General features: G+C 41.5%; 1 protein-coding gene across 4 annotated transcripts in view; it reads left to right on the top strand.

Moving 5' to 3' along the window:
- Positions 1–1,812: 1,812 nt before the first annotated feature.
- TMEM63A (transmembrane protein 63A) overlaps positions 1,813–19,652 on the top strand; it is a 33,967-nt gene continuing 16,127 nt past the window's right edge. The window contains exons 1-10 of one of the 4 annotated variants that reach the window (XM_081903913.1): positions 8,075–8,209; positions 9,194–9,262; positions 10,770–10,955; positions 12,048–12,127; positions 14,366–14,420; positions 14,838–14,875; positions 16,414–16,556; positions 18,389–18,440; positions 19,044–19,152; positions 19,520–19,590. In XM_081903913.1, the coding sequence (XP_081760039.1) occupies positions 10,779–10,955; positions 12,048–12,127; positions 14,366–14,420; positions 14,838–14,875; positions 16,414–16,556; positions 18,389–18,440; positions 19,044–19,152; positions 19,520–19,590 (725 nt within the window). In that variant the 5' untranslated portion in view covers positions 8,075–8,209; positions 9,194–9,262; positions 10,770–10,778. Of the gene's footprint in view, positions 1,934–8,074; positions 8,210–9,174; positions 9,263–10,769; positions 10,956–12,047; positions 12,128–14,365; positions 14,421–14,837; positions 14,876–16,413; positions 16,557–18,388; positions 18,441–19,043; positions 19,153–19,519; positions 19,591–19,652 lie in introns of those variants that run through there. The other 3 variants (XM_081903916.1, XM_081903915.1, XM_081903914.1) reach the window with 3 other exon arrangements.

The following is a 19,652-nucleotide window of genomic DNA, read 5'->3' as shown; positions in this document are numbered from 1 at the left end:
GCAGGCATAGGCAAACTCGGCCCTCCAGATGTTTTGGGACTGCAACTCCCATTATCCCTAGCTAACAGGACCAGTGGTCAGGGATGGTGGGAATTGTTGTCCCAAAACATCTGAAGGGCCGAGCTTGCCTATGCCTGCTATATAGCATGCTAGATAACTGAATGTCAGAGATTAAAATGCTGTATCATTATCATCATCATTAGATTTATTGTTTGCTTTTTTGCTCCAGGCAATGCAAAGTGACTTAGAAAAGAAAATGAAAAGAGGAAGCAAGAACGAGGTCAGGTGGAGGGAGACTAAGGGACTGTACTGTTACATTACAGTGGTACCTCGGGTTAAGAACATAATTCGTTCTGGAGGTCCGTTCTTAACCAGAAACTGTTCTTAACCTGAGGTACCACTTTAGCCATTGGGACCTCCTGCTGCCACTGCCACACGATTTCTGTTCTCATCCTGAAGCAAAGTTCTTAACCCAAGGTACTATTTCTGGGTTAGCGGAGTCTGTAACCTGAAGCGTCTGTAACCTGAAGTGTCTGTAACGCGAGGTACCACTGTATATGAATGTGAAAAAATTAATACACCATGGACTAAAAACAAACACTAACTATAATATTTAAACTTTCAAGCTTCAAACACCACTGTTTGAAGTTGGTTTATTTTAAATGAGCCACAGGTTGTCAGGCATGACAAAGCAAACCGCAGTAAGTATGTAATAATGGAAGAGAAAGTTTTTGAACTCTTCCTCACACCATGTAGGAGGAAGGGTGAGGAGGAAGGAGCACAAGGCTCATTGTGGCTCAGTCCTGCTTGTGCATATCACGTAGCAAATTTGCCTGGCCTGAGTCTCAATGGGGTCTATGAGGCTGTTTTCCCCAAACCATGTCCACCTGTGCAGCACCTGACATCATTAAGGTAGGTAGAGATGTGGCTTGACTGAGCTCCCTGCAGGGAACTTGATCCTGCCGACTTCCCAAACACCCAATACTCAACTCTGAATACTGGGAAGGGCTGCTTTCCCCCATAGAAATTACTCTGATTTTCAAGATTTGCTTCTGAAACCCTTCTCAGAGTGTTCTTGCTTGCAGAGGTTAGATGATGATTGGGGAGGAGGCTTTTTCACAGGAGGCATCATGTGTTTAGAATATCCTCCCTAGGCAGATCTGCAAGATAACATTATCATCTTATGGACAACAAGTTAAGAGACTTTTTCTCTCTAAGGTTTTTATAATGGACGATCAGCAGTGGTTCTGCTCTTTTCATCCGATTTTTATTTTTATATTTTAAAACTGCTCTGTTCACCCTGGCAGCAACTTCTTTGATGGTCTTAGGGTGTATGTAGGTTTGATTCAACTGTATAATTTTTATTGTAAGCCACTTTGTTTTTATTTAAAATATTTATATGCTGCTTTTCTATTTTAAAAATCCAAACGTCTTCATAGCGAATCAAGGGAGGGTATTATTTGCTACAACCCTCCTCCTGTGTAAATTTAAGAAGAATTGCATTATTTGTCCTCAGGGATTATATTTCTCCAACATGGAAACCATGTGTTCAAAACATAAAATGTGGCACAGTTCAAGTCACTGTTACTGCAGCCTGAGTTTTTTCTTCAAGTAGGTTATATGAAATAGTGCACGTTATTGTACCAGTTAGTGGACATTACCTATACCCCATCCGACTGCACTCTGCAGCAGAAAAACGTGGGTCAGATGTTTCAAATTATTTGCATTCAATTATGCTTTAAATTATATTGCAGTGTGCCAGGGTTTTCTGCAGAAAAGACCTTTCTATGGCACTTTTTAGAATAGGGAACAAGAAGCACAGCAGCTTAATTACTTTCCTTCAGCTAGCTATTGCTCACTTCCTCTTTCCTCAGGAGTTCCATTTGGTTTTGCTGGTTGGAGACAAGACGAAAGTTCAGCATACCAAGACCTGGTAAGCATTGCCTGCCTGACTTATGTATACAAGCATACAAAACAGCCAGATTATTGCATGTATATTGTTGGACTGCTTTTTATTATTGCTATTTTATGATTGCTATTTTATGATTGTTAAATTACATCTTGTTCTATCAGAGGTTGCATTCCTTTAACAGGGATCTATGTTATATGCCATTTTAAAACGGCATATAACATAGCTGAAGATCTATACAATTAGAAAATGATGTAGAATGGTGCAATGGGAGAGGCTTGCTATGGATTTCAGCAGGTGGTGGATTACACCTATAATTCCTTGGCATGCAAGTAGGTTTTCTGAATGCGACTAATTTGACTAAGCTCTTGGTTTCCTCTTACATCTTGTGGCTTCAATTTGCACAGGTTAATTATGCATTGCATAAGAAAAGTTCTTCCTATAATTAGAATTCTGTTGACTTTTAATTTCTCCATGTGTCTCTTGTTCCAACAAAGGAAAAAGTAAATGCTGCTCTATTCATTCCCACCCCCTTTAAAGGTCCTTCTGCAAATAACAGCAACTTCTACTAGGTGTTATTTGGATACATTAATAAAGACCTTCAAAGGCAGAGCCTGTCACAAACCTCATGCAAATAAAATACAAGGTGATTTGCATTTCTAAATTTCCTAGAAGGTGCTGGCTCCATCACCTCAGCCAAAATACATATTAAAGACCAATCTAAATAAGAATTGTGGAGAAAGTCTCCTGCTAAAGACCTGCAAGATGGTTAGTGCAAAGAGCTTTAATTCTCCAGCTGTAAATTAGGAAAGAGGTGGCACTTTGCTAGATCTTGGCCAAAAAATTGCAAAGACTGCTGTAACATTTCCAACAAATATATGGTATGAATAGTACATACTCTGACCGTTACACATTATTAACAATAATATCATTTGAGATTCTGGAACAGTTGCTTGAGTTAAGTGACAGAACCTTCCATACTCAAGAGGATTTTAAAAAACATTTACTCAAAGTATGTAGTACTTTGGTGTTCACAGAAAGTATAACTTCTCTTTCTCTCTCTTAGCATTTGTGTGGCAGGGCCTAAATATATACACAACTATCTTTCCTTTTACACTGGCTCAGTTCCTACATGAACTCTAGAACTCAAGATCCAGCAATAGTATGAAACTTCTGTGTGTGACATAATGAAAAGTCTTAAAGGCTTTAAAAATGTCCAGGGGTCACAATAAAGCTCTTTGAGAAATTAACATATATTAACTTCCCATTTATTAAAGCTGGGGCTCACTTAGTGGGAATTGCTTTACTCAGGATTGCCCCGTAAATGTTTGTTGGATTTATGACACAGCTAGGTTTACCTTCCATTATTCTTTTAAAAATGTATTTCCTATATTTAAAAAAGTCACATTTAATACATAGAGTTAAATCAGCTGTGATAAAATTATAATAATTAAAAAGAAGGCAAAACTAAGTACAGGGGTGTGTATGCAAGTGGTAGCTTGAGGGTCATTATTTCTAGGAACCATCTCTTCAAGCCATTTAGGGCCAAACTATGTGAGATTACGGAGCTCTCTCATGTTCAAAGGGATTTAACCTCTTTTACCTTTTTACTAAGATCTTACAATATGGAGATTACACATGTTCAAAAGGACTTTACCCCTCAGGCTCATATATACTCTTTTTAACCTGGGATGGGGAAGCTGTGCTTGACTACAACTCCCATAATATCTAAGCATTAGCCTAGCTGGCTGGGACTGATGGGACATGGAATCCAAAGACATCTGAAGGGCCACAGCCAGTTCCCCATCTGTCTTAAACAGACAATCTGAATTAAACACATTTTGAGCAATGACAATTTCCATTACCAGTTCCCAATGAAAAATTACCTTGCAACACACTGTAAATGCATCCAAGAAAGCCATGCAGAGCTATCCCGTTGTTGCTTGTGCTTTCCCCGTGCTGCGTTAATTTACATAATACTAGTCATATGCTTAGTTGCAAGACAGAAGATTGATGAGACGTGACTGCTGTTTGATACCCATGTGCTAGGAGAATGCACACACTCTATATGCGATAAAGGCGGTGGCAAGGCCTGGGAGCATTGCAGAGAAAGAAAGAACTTCTAAGAATGCAGGACTGCTTGGTGGAAGAAGCAGCAGCAGCAACCACCCTATAGAAATGAAGTATAAAGCAAGTTCAGGGAGGCGAAGTAACCAACACGAACATGTAACAATGAAAGAAACTAAAATTGTGCAGAGTCGGGTAAGAATGCGGGGTGGGGAAAGAGGGGATTCATGGGTGAGAATTTTTGTGCCAGCTCTTTCATTTTGTGCTTTCAGTTACTACAATCTGGAATGATTTTATCATACTACTGTATTCTGAACTATAGCCAGCGACATTAGGAACATGCCTGAATGAAGAGAATCCAAGAGACATTTTCTGCAAAGTATATGGGATTACAGTGGAATTCTTCCGTTGTCTGGTTTGGTTCTGTTTTACTAATGGGGACTTGTGGACCCCCAGATGTCGCTGAATTACATCTACCATCACATTTCCCAATCAGCCATGCTAGATGAAGCCGACGGGAGTTGGAAGTTAAACCCCATCTGGTGGGCCACAGATTCCCCACTCCTGTGCTAAAGTCATTCCTTTGGGGGGAGATGGGAGCAGGCACCTCCCTATCTTATTAAAATAATGTAATCATACATTTCACTTTCACATCCCTTTGCTGCCTCTAGCTACACTGCATATGTCACACCAACAAGAGCTCCCTGCCTACCTCAAAGAGCAGCACCATCCTGTGTTCACCGCATTGGGTATGTTCTGTGAGATTATCAGTGGGAACTCATGCTGCCTTCCTAAAGTGCAAAGGAGGTGTGAATTAAATTACTGTCACTGCAGAGCTGTTAACAACACGAGCATCTGTACCATTAAAATTAGAACTGTACAAATGGAAGCTCACAACAAAATGCTCCCATTCAAAGTTCTAAGCAGCTTGAAGAAGAAAAGAGTATTGTAGTGTTGTGTGCGAATCAGGTAGCTGGGGTTGGATAGCAGCGGGGGTTTCAGAATAGAGAGCAAGGGAAACAGACAGATTTTTTTTCCCTGTCGTGCACGAATGAAACCTTTTAATATTGCCATGTGATTAAAGAATTTGCATACAGGGTTGGCTTCCAGGCCTGAGCTGTTGTTGTTGGCGTCCGTCTGTCTTGGGAGACAATGAAGTGCACCTTGGGAGTAGAGTGAAACCCTTTGAGAGTTACAGCACCTGCTGTGGTTGTAGAGACTGATAAGGGAGAAGCTGCTGGGGCAGATGAAGGCATCCAATTGTGCTGATGCAGGTGTACCATGGCATTTCTTCTTTCTGCGCTCCTCCCAGCAGCAGTCATTCCTCCTCTGGTCATTGCTGTGGATGTATGACGAAACTGTCTCAGGCACTGCAAGGGATTCCCGCACAGTGGGGTTAATGTCGCCAGTCATGTTTGCAGATGTCTTTATAAGAGAGTTGGTCTGCCAACAGGCCTTGTGCCTGAAGCCAGCTCCCCATAGAGCACGTCCTGGGGGATCCTGCCATCTTCTGTTCTGTAAATATGAGCAAGCCAGTGCAGGCATCGCTGAGACAGGAGTGCAAATATGCTGGGAATGTGGGCTTGATCATATTCACATATTTGTTTGAGACTCTGTCCTGCCCTGCAATGCCCAAAATTTTCCTGATGTAGTGCATGTGGAAGGCATTGAGATGTTGCTCCTGGTGAGTGTAATTTGCCCATGACTTACTACCATAAAGCAGTGTGCTCAACATGCAAGCCTGGTAGACCTGTGTCTTGGTATTGGTAGATTTGGGCTAAAATATTTTGTACAGCATGTTTTGAATGTCAAGTTAATTCAAATTCTAAATAATAATAGCAAAATCCAATAGATAATTATACAGGTGCCTTCTGAGCTGGCTCAGACTGGTCTGGACTACAGCCTAATGTTCATGTAACAGGAAAGACTGGCTTGCATCTGCTCAGTATTACAGATGAGTGCAAAAATCTGATTTGTATGGTACTTGTGTAATATTATCACTTTATGTTATGAAGGTACATGTAAAGCATCAATGGTTTACATCTAAGAAGCATATTGTGTGACGAAAACTTCAAAAGGATCTGGAAGTAAAGTGTCAAGAAAATGAATTGGATCTATTAATTAGGGTTTCAACAAGAAAGCATTTAACAGCTAATCTGGCCACAGTTCAACATTCACCGCTCAGAAAAAAACAAAATGCCTGTGTAGTAGAAATGTTGTGACCACAGGGAGCAGTTATGTAAGTGGTAACTCCTCGTACCACCTGGTGCCCAAAATGTTGAGGATATGTACACCCTACAGGGATGCTGACCCACAGAGGAAAATCCTGCTGGGAAGGATAAATGGAAAGGTGAGGTTTATCTGAAATTTGTATGTCCTGGTGTCCAGTAATTTAAGCCACATATGAAGAAAGTCACACAAATGCACTTGCACATTTAGTTTCCTTGGGTGTTAAAGAGCTGTTCGGGGGGTATGTGGTATCTTCAAAATAAAATGGTTAGAAGGATTTAAGAGAGTCTTGACCCATGTCACAGACACTACGTTTTCATTTATTCCCAGAAATGAAAAGTGCTTGCTAACTAGTGAGCAAATGCTTCTTTTGCCACCAGAAAAACAATGCCAAACAAAAGCAATTCTGTCCACAAATTGAGGAACAGATGGGCTTACTGTGATTAGTTGTAACCTTGTGTTTGTGCTGTGGGGTGCAACAGGGCGCTATTCTGTCTCCAATGCTATTTAACATCTATGTGATGCTGTTGGGAGCTGTCATTAGGGGATTTGGAGTGAGGTGTCATCACTATGCTGATGACATTCAGCTCTATTTCTTTATAACATCTGAATCAGGAGAGGATGTGCAAGCCCTGGATCAGTGCATAGGTGGGCTAGATGAGGACCCATAAACTAAGCTTGAAACGTGGCAAGACTCAGACAGAGAACATTTCCCAGATCTCAGAGACCAACCAGTTATTTGCTCTGAATCAACTTGTACTCCCTCTAAAGGAGCAAGTTTGTATTCAGGAGGTGCTCCTAGATCCTATCACTGGAGGCTAGAAGCACCTTTTACTAGCATTAGCTGGTAAGAAAGACAGCTGATGAGACAATATTTTGTCTTGACCTTCCAGCATTCAGCTTCCTTGAATGGTCCTGAGTTTTAGGATCATGGGAGAGGAAGGAAACTTCCCCTTATACAATTATGCATGTTGTGGAGAAAATGGATATATCTTTTCCCACCTTAATCAAAATACACCACAATCCTAACCATGTTTACTCAGAAGGAAGCCATACTGAATTAAGTGGGGATACTGGCCATGTGACCCGGAAGTGTCTCCGGACAGCGCTGGCCCCTGGCCTCTTAAGTGAGATGGGCGCACAACCCCAGAGTCTGTCAAGACTGGCCCGTACGGGCAGGGGTACCTTTACCTTTACCTTTTATGTCCAGATAAATGAAGTTAGGAGTACTTTTGAGCATGTGTAGGTTGTTTTCCCCACACCACTAGGTAGAACCACCAAATCCAATTCCAATGAATTTGAAGGGATGTGACCTTAAATAAGGTCACAGAGCTACTCCTTTCAGGTAGGTAGCCGTTTTGGTCTGACACAGTCGATATATATATATATATATTAGTCCAGGAGCACCTTGGAAACCAACTAAGTTTGTTCTTGGTATAAGCTTTCATGCACAAGAAGTGTGCAAGCACACGAAAGCTTATACCAAGAACAAACTTAGTTGGTCTCTAAGGTGCTACAGGACAATTCATTTTGTTTTTATATATATATTTCGAGAGCTTCTCCTGTTAGAATACAAAACCTGTGAAGGAGCCACGAAACACTCGCATCTTCGTACAGCCTGCAAACGGCAGCAGGTAGACCTATACTTGAAAACGAGCCTTGCGTGTGTGTTATCAGTTACCAGCGAAGCAGCAGCTGCCTTGTTTCCTCCACAGCCTCGTTGTCACCTTACAGAAAGCGGGCGGAAGCACGTCGGCGCGCGGCCTGCCTGTGGTGCCCAAGGGCGTGCCCGCCAGGGAAGGCCGTTCTCCTGAGGCCGCAACAAGGCTCGTCGCAGGTGGAGGGAGAAGACTCACACCGAGGAGCGGTGGGCAGGGCAGGGCCTGGTCCCCATAACGGGGGCGCATGCGCGGCTCGGGCAAGTCATCTGTTGCATTCGCGACGGGGGCGGGGCGGGGTCACCTGCGCCCTCGTCATTCCCACTTAGCAGAGCTGGTGGCTCAGGTAACGGAGGACGGGGCCATTTCTGGCCAAGGGGTTGTGCGCGGCGGTAACCGGGCGGGCTTTCCTCCTCGAAAGAGGAATTAAAGCACAGGCGCCACCCGTGGCCAGGAGGTGGGGGTGGGGGGGTCCTTTGCCCCTGCCCGGCAGGGAGAGCAGCAGCTCCTCTTCGGCTGCTTCCCAGCCACTTCCTGCTCTCTTAAAGTGTTTGTGAGTTGTGGCCAAGGCGTGTGTTTATGTGTGTGTGTCCCCGGCACCCACCCAAGCCTCCCTCCCGGCTCCTCTTCCCGGCCCCTTCGACTTCAGGCAAGTCCCCTCCGTCCTCTCTTCACCTGGCTTCCATTTTCTCTTTATTATCAAGTGGAGGCGACTTCCCTGGTGAATTGTGCGACTCTGAAACAACTTACTCGCACTCTTTCGCCACCTGTAGTTCTAATCTCGGATGGGCCCGTTATTTTATAGCCACGTTTTGTTTTACAACTGTTTTTTAATGGCTTCAGAGGCCCCGAGTCTATAACAGCTGTATGAGTTGGCAGAAATCCAGCCGCTTTCCTGGTGCGGGTGGGTGGGGAGAAGCTGCCCAGTTAAATTTCAGCAGGTTCTGTGGGTGCTAAAGCACAGGCCCTCCCCTGCCAGGGGGAAGGGGAGGGTGGCAGCCCTAAACTTCTGGGGACGAGAGAGGGGCAATTTTAGACCCTTCATCCCTACTTATCCTGGGGTAGACGCCCACATTTTCTTAATATATCAAGTTAAATTGGGCTGTGATCTAATTTCTGAGCCTCTCCCAAGCACCTGCACTGGGCAGGCTATTGCTGGTTGACATTTGTTAATAAATAAAATACCTTATTCTTCTGTTGAGGGAAGTTTGGGCAGGCTTGATAATTGCTGAGATGATGTGTAATTATCAACCGCCTAGTGATAGATCTGGGATGGCTCTCTTCTGCCCTCTGCAGGTTGTAGACTGCCCTGAAATTATTTTTGTTGCAGGCAAATCAGAATTTCAGAAACAGAAGGGCAATCATTGTCCTGTTACCTCTCTTGTGGAGCTGTGATTTGGTGGGTAAAATAAGTGCTGCTTTCTGGTTCATTCCCTTGAAATTAAATTAATGTGTGGGATGACAGGACGTGAACAAGTTTCATCTCTAAACCAGTGTTTCCCAAACTTGGGTCTCCAGCTGGTTTGGGACTACAATTCCCATCATCCCTAGCTGCCAGGACAAGTGGTCAGGGATGATGGGTACTGTAGCCCAAAAACAGCTGGAGACCCAAGTTTGGGAGGCATTGATCTAAACAGATAATTAACCCATCAACTTGCCTTTTAACCATGAACTGTATCTGTTTTGGAATGAGGCCTAACATCATAGAATTTTGTAAAGAACATATTGGATGTCTTCATTTGGATGGTTTCTTGGGTACACTGTAAAATTACAGCTGTGAAAACTTAAAAGTTCCTTCATAAGAATGTAAAATCTGATTTTACATCAGATTTTGCTTTGTCACTTGCTGTGAGCTCTTAAATAATTTTCTCTTTGCATTCATCTTTAGATGATTTGCCTGTACATACATAACTTAATGATGGCTGGTTGTCACCTACAATTTAAAAGACTATTCAGTTGTTTATAGCAGCTGGATGGGGCTGAACCAGTTTCCTTCATGCTTAAAGCGTGAAATTATGAATATGTCTAAAGCAGTTTAAGGTATTGGATAGCTTTGATACTTGGCTTTGCCCTGCAAAACCTCTGAAACAGGTCTTCCCTTTTGGGGCTGATTGGCAGTTTTGAGAGTGTGCCGTGGGCATCACCCCACCTGCTTGTCACAGTCCTCTAGGTCACTGCTTCACCCCAGCAATTGAAGCATAAACACTGGGACACTTTGCTTTCCCATGTGGTTTGGATCAAGGTTGGACCCAGTTGAATTAAAACTTACTCTCTTGAAATTACAAGATTTTTTACATGCAGTCCTCCAGAACTATTATAAAATTGATACTTTTGTTGATTGACTGCGTTCTACAGTAAAAAACACAAATCTGGTGCCTGCCAGTGCCAACCACAAAAGCATACTTGAGGACCTTTATTATTTTTTACATATTATGTGGACACAGAGGTGACCTATTATTTGGCGGTGGTGAATTTCAGTCTCTGTTTCTCTCCTCCCCTCTGTGATATATATGAATGAGAGAGAATGATAAGGGAGATTCTATGGGAGCATTTTTTGTGTCATAGCTGAGCTAGAAAATGACAGATCTGTGGTGTTTACAGTTCCATCCTGCTGCAGGCTTTTCCCAATTCAATCCTTTCATACTAATTCCTTCATGACTTGGGCCTTGATGACATAGAACATAGAGGCAGGACTATAGTGACAAAGTACATACTGGCAATAAAAGCTTATGTTTTGATTGTTCCATTGAACTGTTCCAAAGCTATTTAAGTAATGGGGAATAGTTGTTGTTATTAATATAGATTTTGCTTCAGCCAGTCTTTTCTGACTTTGTGCTCTATATATTATCTATATACATAATGCTTTCTTGCCTGTTGTAACTTGCCCTATGATTTTGTTTTCTAAGTGAAACAACATGATTCCATTCTTTGGAGATTTGTGGCTGGCTCACTCATGGAATGGGACTAAAACAGATTACCGTGGTGGCAATGGATCCTACTGCTACAGCAGAGCACGGGGAAGTACTGTGCTTCAAGGTGTAAGCTTTGGTGGAGTCCCTATTGTCCTTCTGCTCGATGTTACTTGCTTTTTGGTAAGTAAATTTTAGGAGTCTCAGTTTTGGCAGATAACTGCCTCTTATACAATCCCCAAGTTCCCAAAGCAAGGTCTGAGGAAGGGCCTGGTGGGGCAATGGTGAGGCTCAAGAAGTATGGTCAGTGTGCCACATCAATTGAGCATGTGTGTTAAGACAAGTCCCAGAATCCTCTGCAAAAAAGAGAAGCTCTATGGTGGATATGTAGAAAGTGTTTCCTGTAAATAAGCTGGACTTATTGTCCAATCCAATAGGGCTTGTGTTCTTAAGGGTGAATCATCATGTAATTTAAAGGTAAAGGGACCCCTGACCATTAGGTCCAGTCACGGACGACTCTGGGGTTGCAGCGCTCATCTTGCTTTATTGGCCGAGGGAGCCGGCGTACAGCTTCCGGGTCATGTGGCCAGCATGACTAAGCCGCTTCTGGCGAACCAGAGCAGCGCACGGAAATGCCGTTTACCTTCCCGCTGGAGTGGTACCTATTTATCTACTTGCACTTTGATGTGCTTTCAAACTGCTAGGTTGGCAGGAGCAGGGACCGAACAACAGGAGCTCACCCCTTTGCAGGGATTCGAACCATCGACCTTCTGATTGGCAAGCCCTGGGCTCTGTGGTTTAACCCACAGCGCCACCCGCGTTATGTAATTTACCCTGCTGAAATAGATGCATCCTTTGTCTTGCACAAATGTTTTCCTTCCCTTAAGACAGACTGTGCTGCAAGGTCTGGCTTGTCCTGGCCAAAGAAATATATATGGAGGGGATGCAGAATAAGTGTGTGGTCAAACTATATTTCAGAGTACCATGTCAGAATTACCATAACTTGGATTTGTCTGAATTCTTTCTCGTCAAGCTTAAGACATGTATTTCCCACCCTTCACAGCACATGTTTTATTCTTTTTGCTCTAAAAAAGGCCCTGTCCAATAGTAGCCATAAGCTACTTTCTGGTGTTACAACAATAAAAATCCAAAGTTTTTGTCAAGTATGAAAAATTTGGTCCTGGTGCTCTTATGGCACTGTCATATCTGAAGCCAGCTTAATATGAAATAACGAAACCTTATGCCTCTGAATGAATGTTACTTCTTTTATTTTAGATTTTATTGTTGGTATTTTCTTTTATAAGAAAAAGATTCTGGGATTATGGTCGTATTGCCCTGGTATCGGAAGCATTGAGGTAAATCTTCATTTATACAATGCATTTGCTTATTGCATTTATATTCTTCTCCAAGGAACTCGAGGTGGTGTACATACTTCTCCCCCCCACACACACTTTATCTTCGCAGCAACCCTGTGAGGTAGGCTAGGCTGAGAGGCGGTGACTGGCCCAAGGTCACCCAGTGAACTTCCTGGCCAGGTGGGGATTTGAACCCCAGCCTCTCAGGTCCTAGTCCCAACACTCTAACCGCTACAGCACACTGGCTCTCAAGATGTAGAAAACATGAGTGTCAAAATGTTACAATGGCCCCCACAGAACATTGGTAGATACAGAGGGCATAGTGCCATGCTGTTGGTGACCAAGAGTGGTATCCAACAAAAAAGTAGCTACGTTAGTGCAAGGACTTCTGACTGTGTGATGCAACGTATCATTTCCCTTCTCTCGCCATGTGCCCCTGCCCCCCAGAGCAGACTTGTAGGGAGTGTGTGAGCAGAGAAACTTACTGCCCCATGTAACAGTTTGATATACAGTGGTACCTTGGGTTAAGTACTTAGGTCCGTTCTTAACCTGAAACTGTTCTTAACCTGAAGCACCACTTTAGCTAATGGGGCCTGCTGCTGCCGCTGTGCCGCTGGAGTACAATTTCTGTTCTCATTCTGAAGCAAAGTTCGTAACCCAAGGTACTATTTCTGGGTTAGCCGAGTCTGTAACCTGAAGCGTATGTAACCTGAAGCGTATGTAACCCGAGGTACCACTGTAATAGGCATTGTCATAGACCACAAACACCAACAGTTCTATGGATTACAAAGAGGAGGAACTGTGACACTAAGTACATTTTTAGGAATTGCTTCAGTAGTGGGGGCTTTTTTTAATAATAAAAAAGTGCAGCATGTATGTGTGGCGGGTGGGTGGGTGTGTGCGTGCATGTCTGTGGTTCCCGTGAAAATTACCTGGTCATGCATGCTATTGATTAAAAAAGAAAAGCCCCTTGTCAATGATGAGTTTAGCACATTACACCTAGTTTAGCCCTGGAGTACATATTTTTTTTAATTTGTGAAACCACTGTTTCGTTCAAAACTTCTCTTGAGCAAAACAGCTGTATAAGACTAGATCTTTAGGAAGAATCGGCAAGTGCAGGGCATGTTTTTTCTTGCAGTGGCTGAAACTATGCTTACTTCCATTTCCAGTTGCTGCATGCTGAGGTCAGGGTTTGCAGAAAATAAAACAGCACTTTAATTTTAATATGAAGGTTTTGCAAAAGCTGTTCTTGCTCAAAACCTCTGTAGAAAAACTGAGGGGGAACAAACAGCTACAATGTGTAAACATGAATTGGGAGTGAAGGAAGAGAGAAATGTCAAGACAGGTGGTGAAGAGTTAACCTAAGGACACGGAAGAAGGAAAGAATAATACTTCCTGAAACTTACCAGAATGTTGTCAGTTTCATATTTGAAGGGCGAGGGGAGAAGTCTTTGTGTAGCTTCCCCTAAGGTTGGGTTGCATCATGGGTTATTTAGAAAGCTATGCCCTCTGCTGAAACAGGGGACCATGCCAGCAAGGGAAAGAAGAACAGCAAGCAGACTTCCTTGACCAGCTTTCTGGTGACAGATCCAAAAGGGATATTCATGTTGCCCATTGTGGAATCTCACAACATTTGCTGCGGTGCACTTCCATGGTTGTTTTTATTAAGGTTGCACACATTGGTAAAGAAATACCTGCATGAATTCCCAGTTGGAAAAAATGGAAATGGAGGGTAGGTATGTAATTTCTGAGCGGTGGGGACATGCACACACCACATGAATACTTCTCACGGACCTCTCAGTAGTTTGGATGGGATCCATTGGTTTAGTAGTTAAGAGGCAGGAAATGTAAACCACTTATTTGGGAACATCCTTGCACCAATGGGCTTGTGGAAATACTGGATCTGAGCTATGTATTGTGTCACAGTGTCTTAGTCATAGAATGAGATCTAGAAAAATATTGCTTTGCAGTCTTTTTTCAGGAGCAAAGCATTATATTGATATGAGAGTTAATAATTTCTACAGAACGGATTCTACAGAACCCCCCCCCCCCAGTTGTCTAAAATGTTATTCATGTTTTCACTATAGTATGCTTTCCTCCTAACTATTTGTTTCTTTTCCCTTTGGAGTATTTCTGCTAGCTGCTTTATTTGAGCTTCTTTTAAATATGCTTTTGAATTTTAGCAACTGTTGTGAAGTTTAGTATTCTAATTTTGAGGTCTTCCTTTGTGTATTCTAGTGATACCACTGTATCTGGTGATCTAGCCAATCCTGATGATTTGGACCCCGATGAAGTCAGTAGTATTTTGCATTAAGTATTTGCATTTTCTTATTTCCCCACCCCACTCCCCCAAAAGCCTTCCAATTACTTTGGGTATTCTCTGAAACATTGTGTCCTGATATTATTAGGAGGCTTAGGACCAACCCAAAGTGTTTTCCCCCTGTAAAATAAATTACAAATATAAATTTATAATTTGATTATTCTGCGTCCTACCCAAGCAGGAGAATCAGAGAGCTTTTGGGTGCAGGAGCTGTTTCTACTCATGCAAAGGGGATAGCTTCTAATTACTCCCAGTTTCCTGTTCCAATTTGCAGCCTCTTGCACAGCATCGCATGCCATTTTGGATAGCCCCACAACCCCAAGAGCAGCTTTTCAGGGAGCATGTGGATCCCACTCGATGTTCAAAAAAGAATATTTCTGTTTCTTCTAGGGTTTTTGTTCTTGGATGATATCTGCCTTTCGAATGAGGTGAGTACGCAAAGTAGCAGAGATCCGAGTGCTCTTTATGCTCTTTATGCCTAATAACAGTTTCTTAGCAATTTTGAAAACAGAGGGCTGTACATTTTTTATGTTCTATGCTTTATCATTGCAGCAATTGGATTTTGGTTAGCCACCTTGGGAATTATTAATTATAAGGCGGAATAGAAAGCTTTTATATTAAATGCAAGAAAGGACAGCACTATGGTTAAAATGGTTAGAAAAACAGTTAGTAAGCCCATAGCTTTGAAATAAGACTTGAATTGTGTTATATAGAGGCATTTATAAATTTAATGTGTTTTTAAAAATAATCTCTAATTCGTATCCCAGTATGTGTGATTTCTTTTTTTCTTTTTCTTTTAAAAAAAGGCTAATTCATTATTATATGAAGCAAGCCTACACACTTCTTTGATCTTTTACCATCTTAACAGCTGGATAGACTGGCTGTGATGACACAAGTCCCCAAATAAAAATTCACTAGGGAAGGATCATTAGATCTTGCTGTTGACTCATTTATATGAGCTTGCCAAGAAAATCATGATTCTAAATTTGAGTTTTTAAGATGTTCTCAAAAGTAGGAAGTGCAAGCTTCCTTAGGGACTCCACTTTCGGTTTCCCACCTCTGCAATTTATCTCATTTCAGGAAACCTTTTTCCAGTTATAATGAATAGTAGTGTACTTCTGCTTCTCATTAAAATGGTTTTCAGGATCACACATCTTACCTAGAGCTCTGTGCTTTGCAGTAAATACTGTCATGCTTAAGGGTTAGATTTAATGTTGATACAGAACTGCCAACCTTATGATGACAATTAAGAAAATACCCTTCTACAATAGTTAGTTGATTTCTGATTTTAACATTTTATATGGTTTTTATGTATATTGTAAACCTCTTTGTTTTCTAAAAAATAAATAAACAAATGAAATTATGTATCTCTGAAATAAGAGGAAATAATTTTCAGGTTGGCATATTGAAATTGTGTAATGCTGTCCAGCTCAATAGTTTTTCATGTCAGTATTGCTGGGTTCTACAGTAAGCAAAGCTGTCCTGCCCCATTACAAAAACATTTATTTTATTTATTTTTATTGTGTTTACTGTGTCTTTCTGCATCTGCAGGATATTGTCTTTAGTATGATAATTCTGTTCAAAGGTTTAGCTGTATTTCAGATTGGCATCTGCTTTTAGTTGTGCAAATAATGCCTTCGTAATCCAATTTTTAAAAAGTTTTTCATTCCGTATAGAATTGAATCAGGAGAAAGCACTCACATTCTGTAAATTGTAGACAGTGGGCCAAATGCCAGTTGTTCTTTCCATGTCGATGTGCTTTTGTTTGAACCCGTTCAGCATCTTTTTACTGCCTAGCCTCTTTTGCTTCTGCATCCATGTGACCTTTTATGATACCACCATATTGTACAGCACAGAGTATTTTCAGTCTGCAGCTGCAATGCAATCCTTAGTCAGCCTTCTTCTTAAGCATACGCCCACCTTTGTAAAACTTGGCAACTGACCTGTTCTGTTATTTGTGGTGCAGTGATGAAGAGATTCGTGTAAAATGTGGGGACGATGCCATTACCTATCTCGCCTTTCAGCGCCATCTCATCTGCCTGCTGATTGTAGTCAGCATGCTGTCTTTGTGCATCATACTTCCTGTCAATTTATCAGGCGACTTACTTGGTGAGAACCTTTTATGACTTGGTGTTTCATGTCACTCTTAATGCTTTGATGAGCAGGGCTCGCTTATTCTTACGGGGCTTGGTTAGAAAATCTCTCTGTAGTGGGTCCAGTGACTAAAGTACTCTTATGTAGGTGGAATATATCATAGTTATTTCATTTTCTCCAGAAAACCTTTGGGCATCTGGTAAAACCTCTATTGTGGCCTTGACAATAAATTAGTGCTTCTATATTGGAGTAGCGCATCTGTGTTGATGATAGCCTATTACTACTCCATGGAGAGTATAAACATATGCATTGGTATTGAGTAACTAGACTAAGTTTTTTTTGCCAAGTATATTAGATTCTCAGAGTGTGTCTAGATTAGCTTGGTATAGGTAGTTTTCCTTCTGAACCAACAGCTCCAGCTTGGAATACATCCTAGGCTGTTTTAGCCATTCTGTTCACAGTTGTGGCCACTGAAAAAATAAGAATTCCATGTCTCAGCATACCAAAGATAATTGCTATGAACAGAGCTAAACAGTCTTTTACCCCAGGATGACACAAAAAGTGAGTCAACAACTCCTAATAATCCCGAGGCCTCTTTCCATCACTTTTTAAACTAGCCTGTGTTTACATGACCAAGGGGGTTTGAAAAGTTAAGGGGTGATTAAGTTGGCAAAAAGACTACATGAGAAGAGGATTGTATAATGCATAATACATTCAATGGAACTGAAAGTGGTACGCTCAAAATCTGTCTCTTTTTACATGCGATGCTTAAGGCACTGGAGCTTGTAGGTAAGAAATCAATAAAACTAACAAGGCATGTTTTTTAAAAAATATATATAAATATATATATTATAATAATCAATATCTCTAGCCAGAGTTTGTTCTTTCTCTGTCTTTTAAAGGAACCCAGAAGCTCATTTTTAGCATGTATTCTTTCTGAGATAATATCATAGGAATCAGGATGTTTATACCAAATGGTTAAAAATAATATCCAAGTGGTGGGCCTATGCTATTCCACATTGGCAAAGAAATTAGAACCCCCTACCTACTCCTCAAACAGCAGAAGGGAGTGGTGGCGGCTTGCTCCTTCTGCCTCTTTCCTTTATATTTCCGGGGGGGGGGGGAGTCTTTTCTTCCTTCCTATGTGATTTTTAGGCTCCAAAAGGTGCTACATAACTGTTGCTAACCTAATGGGCCTGGGATAGGCTCCTCTGTGGAATCTGGCAGAGGGACCCAACTGGTACAAGCATGCTTGTTTGGAGTTTGTCTGTGGTGGGAAGGTATTAGCAGTGGGAGAATGGCCGTGTGTCCAGCCCTTCCAAGAGAAGGGTGAGCACAGAGATGGAGGATACATAATGACATCAATGAGTTTTAAGGTGGAGGAGGGTGAGTAACAGGTTATCTACCTTCCTCGCTAACTCAATGAGTCCTTCAACTTGGCCTGACTTGTTGTAGTGCATGCCTGCTGATATTGCATGCCAGATTCCCAGTGACCTGATCTTTGAGCACATGTGATAGCTACTGCAATGCTTAAGGATATGAGGCTCGGGGTCATTTCTGCCCCATTCCTCCATTATTTTGTACATCTGGATGGTAAAAAACTCTAGTCTTGCTTACTTGCCCTTGTCTGTAGCATCCCTGGTGCGTATACTGATGACATGTTCTATACTAACAATGGTTTTCATGTGTATTGCAAACTACTTTGAGATTTATAAATGAAAGCAGTATATAAGAGTAGAACTGTTATATTAAATCAGTGGTAATATTATAGTGATGCAAGAGCATTTTGTTCTTTTTAAAAGAATTAATTCAAAGTGTGTATACTGCGCTGTTGTCCTGTTTTTCAGATAAAGACCCTTACAGCTTTGGCAGAACTACTATTGCAAACCTAAGAGCAGGGTATGTAACTATTGAGATGTTAACATCATATATGTATATTGTGTATGTACTGTAGTATTTACCTGAGTCTCACATTCCTTGATTTTACCACTTGGGGACTTTCCCCCTGCCATATAAGTAAAAAGCAAGTATTGTATGTAAAGCAGGCATGGCAGAACAAGATATACGGAAAGTGTACTGCATTTTACTTATCCCTGGTTTGATTTGGAATAGACTTGGGTTGCTATTGGAACTACTGTGGGGTCTAAATGCTTCTTCCTTTGCCCTCAAAGTTAAGGGCCCTTCAGATGGACCTGTTTATTGTGCTTTCATCCTGAACCATGCTTGCACAAAGCTTACATGGATTTTGGGTTGTAGGTAATCTTTCTTGAGCATTCTCAATATACATTTTTAATATATTTAATATACATACAAAATATACATTTTTAAAAAGACACGTGTCCTGTATGGTTTAAGGGGAGGTTGTAAAAGGTAACATAGTCAGTCTTATGATTGCTATCCTGCCTTGCCGACCACTAAACAGTCATAAATTGAATAGTAGCTTAGGCAAATGTTATACTCCAGTCATTTCACTTCTAATACATCAAAACTTGTGTTCCACAGCAACAGTCTTTTCTGGCTGCACACTATTTTTGCTGTTGTGTACATGATTTTGACCGTTGTCTTTATGAGACATCACACTCAAGCCATCAAATATGAAGAAGAAAGCATAGTAAGTTTCTATATTCTTAAAAATGTGTATTGCTACTTCTCCTAGTGTAAGCTAACCTAAAACCAGAAAAACTACCCCTTGGCAAATCATGTATGCACATTTCTGATTTGCTGGGTTGTGGGACAGATCTGCAAAACAGAACACACACAAAACCAAGAAATTTGGTGGAGCTTGTATTCCTTTCTGTTACAGCTGGGGGCGGAAAGTGTTTTTTTGTGAACGGGGGGAGGTCAGACTTGTAATCCTTGTTTTTTTTCCTCCTCTTCAAATACACACTGTCCAACTTGAAATATATAATAATGTGTCTCATTTCTGGCTTCTTCCCTAGTTCACAGTCTCTGAGAAACTAATAATTTCTGTTCTGTAGGTAAAACGCACATTGTTCATAACTCATCTTCCCAAAAATGCCAAAGCAACAACCATAGAAAATCACTTTAAGTAAGTAAAAAAGAGAGAGAGGGAGAGGGAGGCTGAATTTCTATTTGAGCTTATTTTTCTTT

This window comes from Podarcis melisellensis (genome assembly GCF_964234715.1).
Source record: "Podarcis melisellensis genome assembly, chromosome: 3".
Classification (NCBI taxonomy): domain Eukaryota; kingdom Metazoa; phylum Chordata; class Lepidosauria; order Squamata; family Lacertidae; genus Podarcis; species Podarcis melisellensis.
Note: the sequence above shows the minus strand (reverse complement) of the source record. Positions and strands in the feature narration are given on the sequence as shown.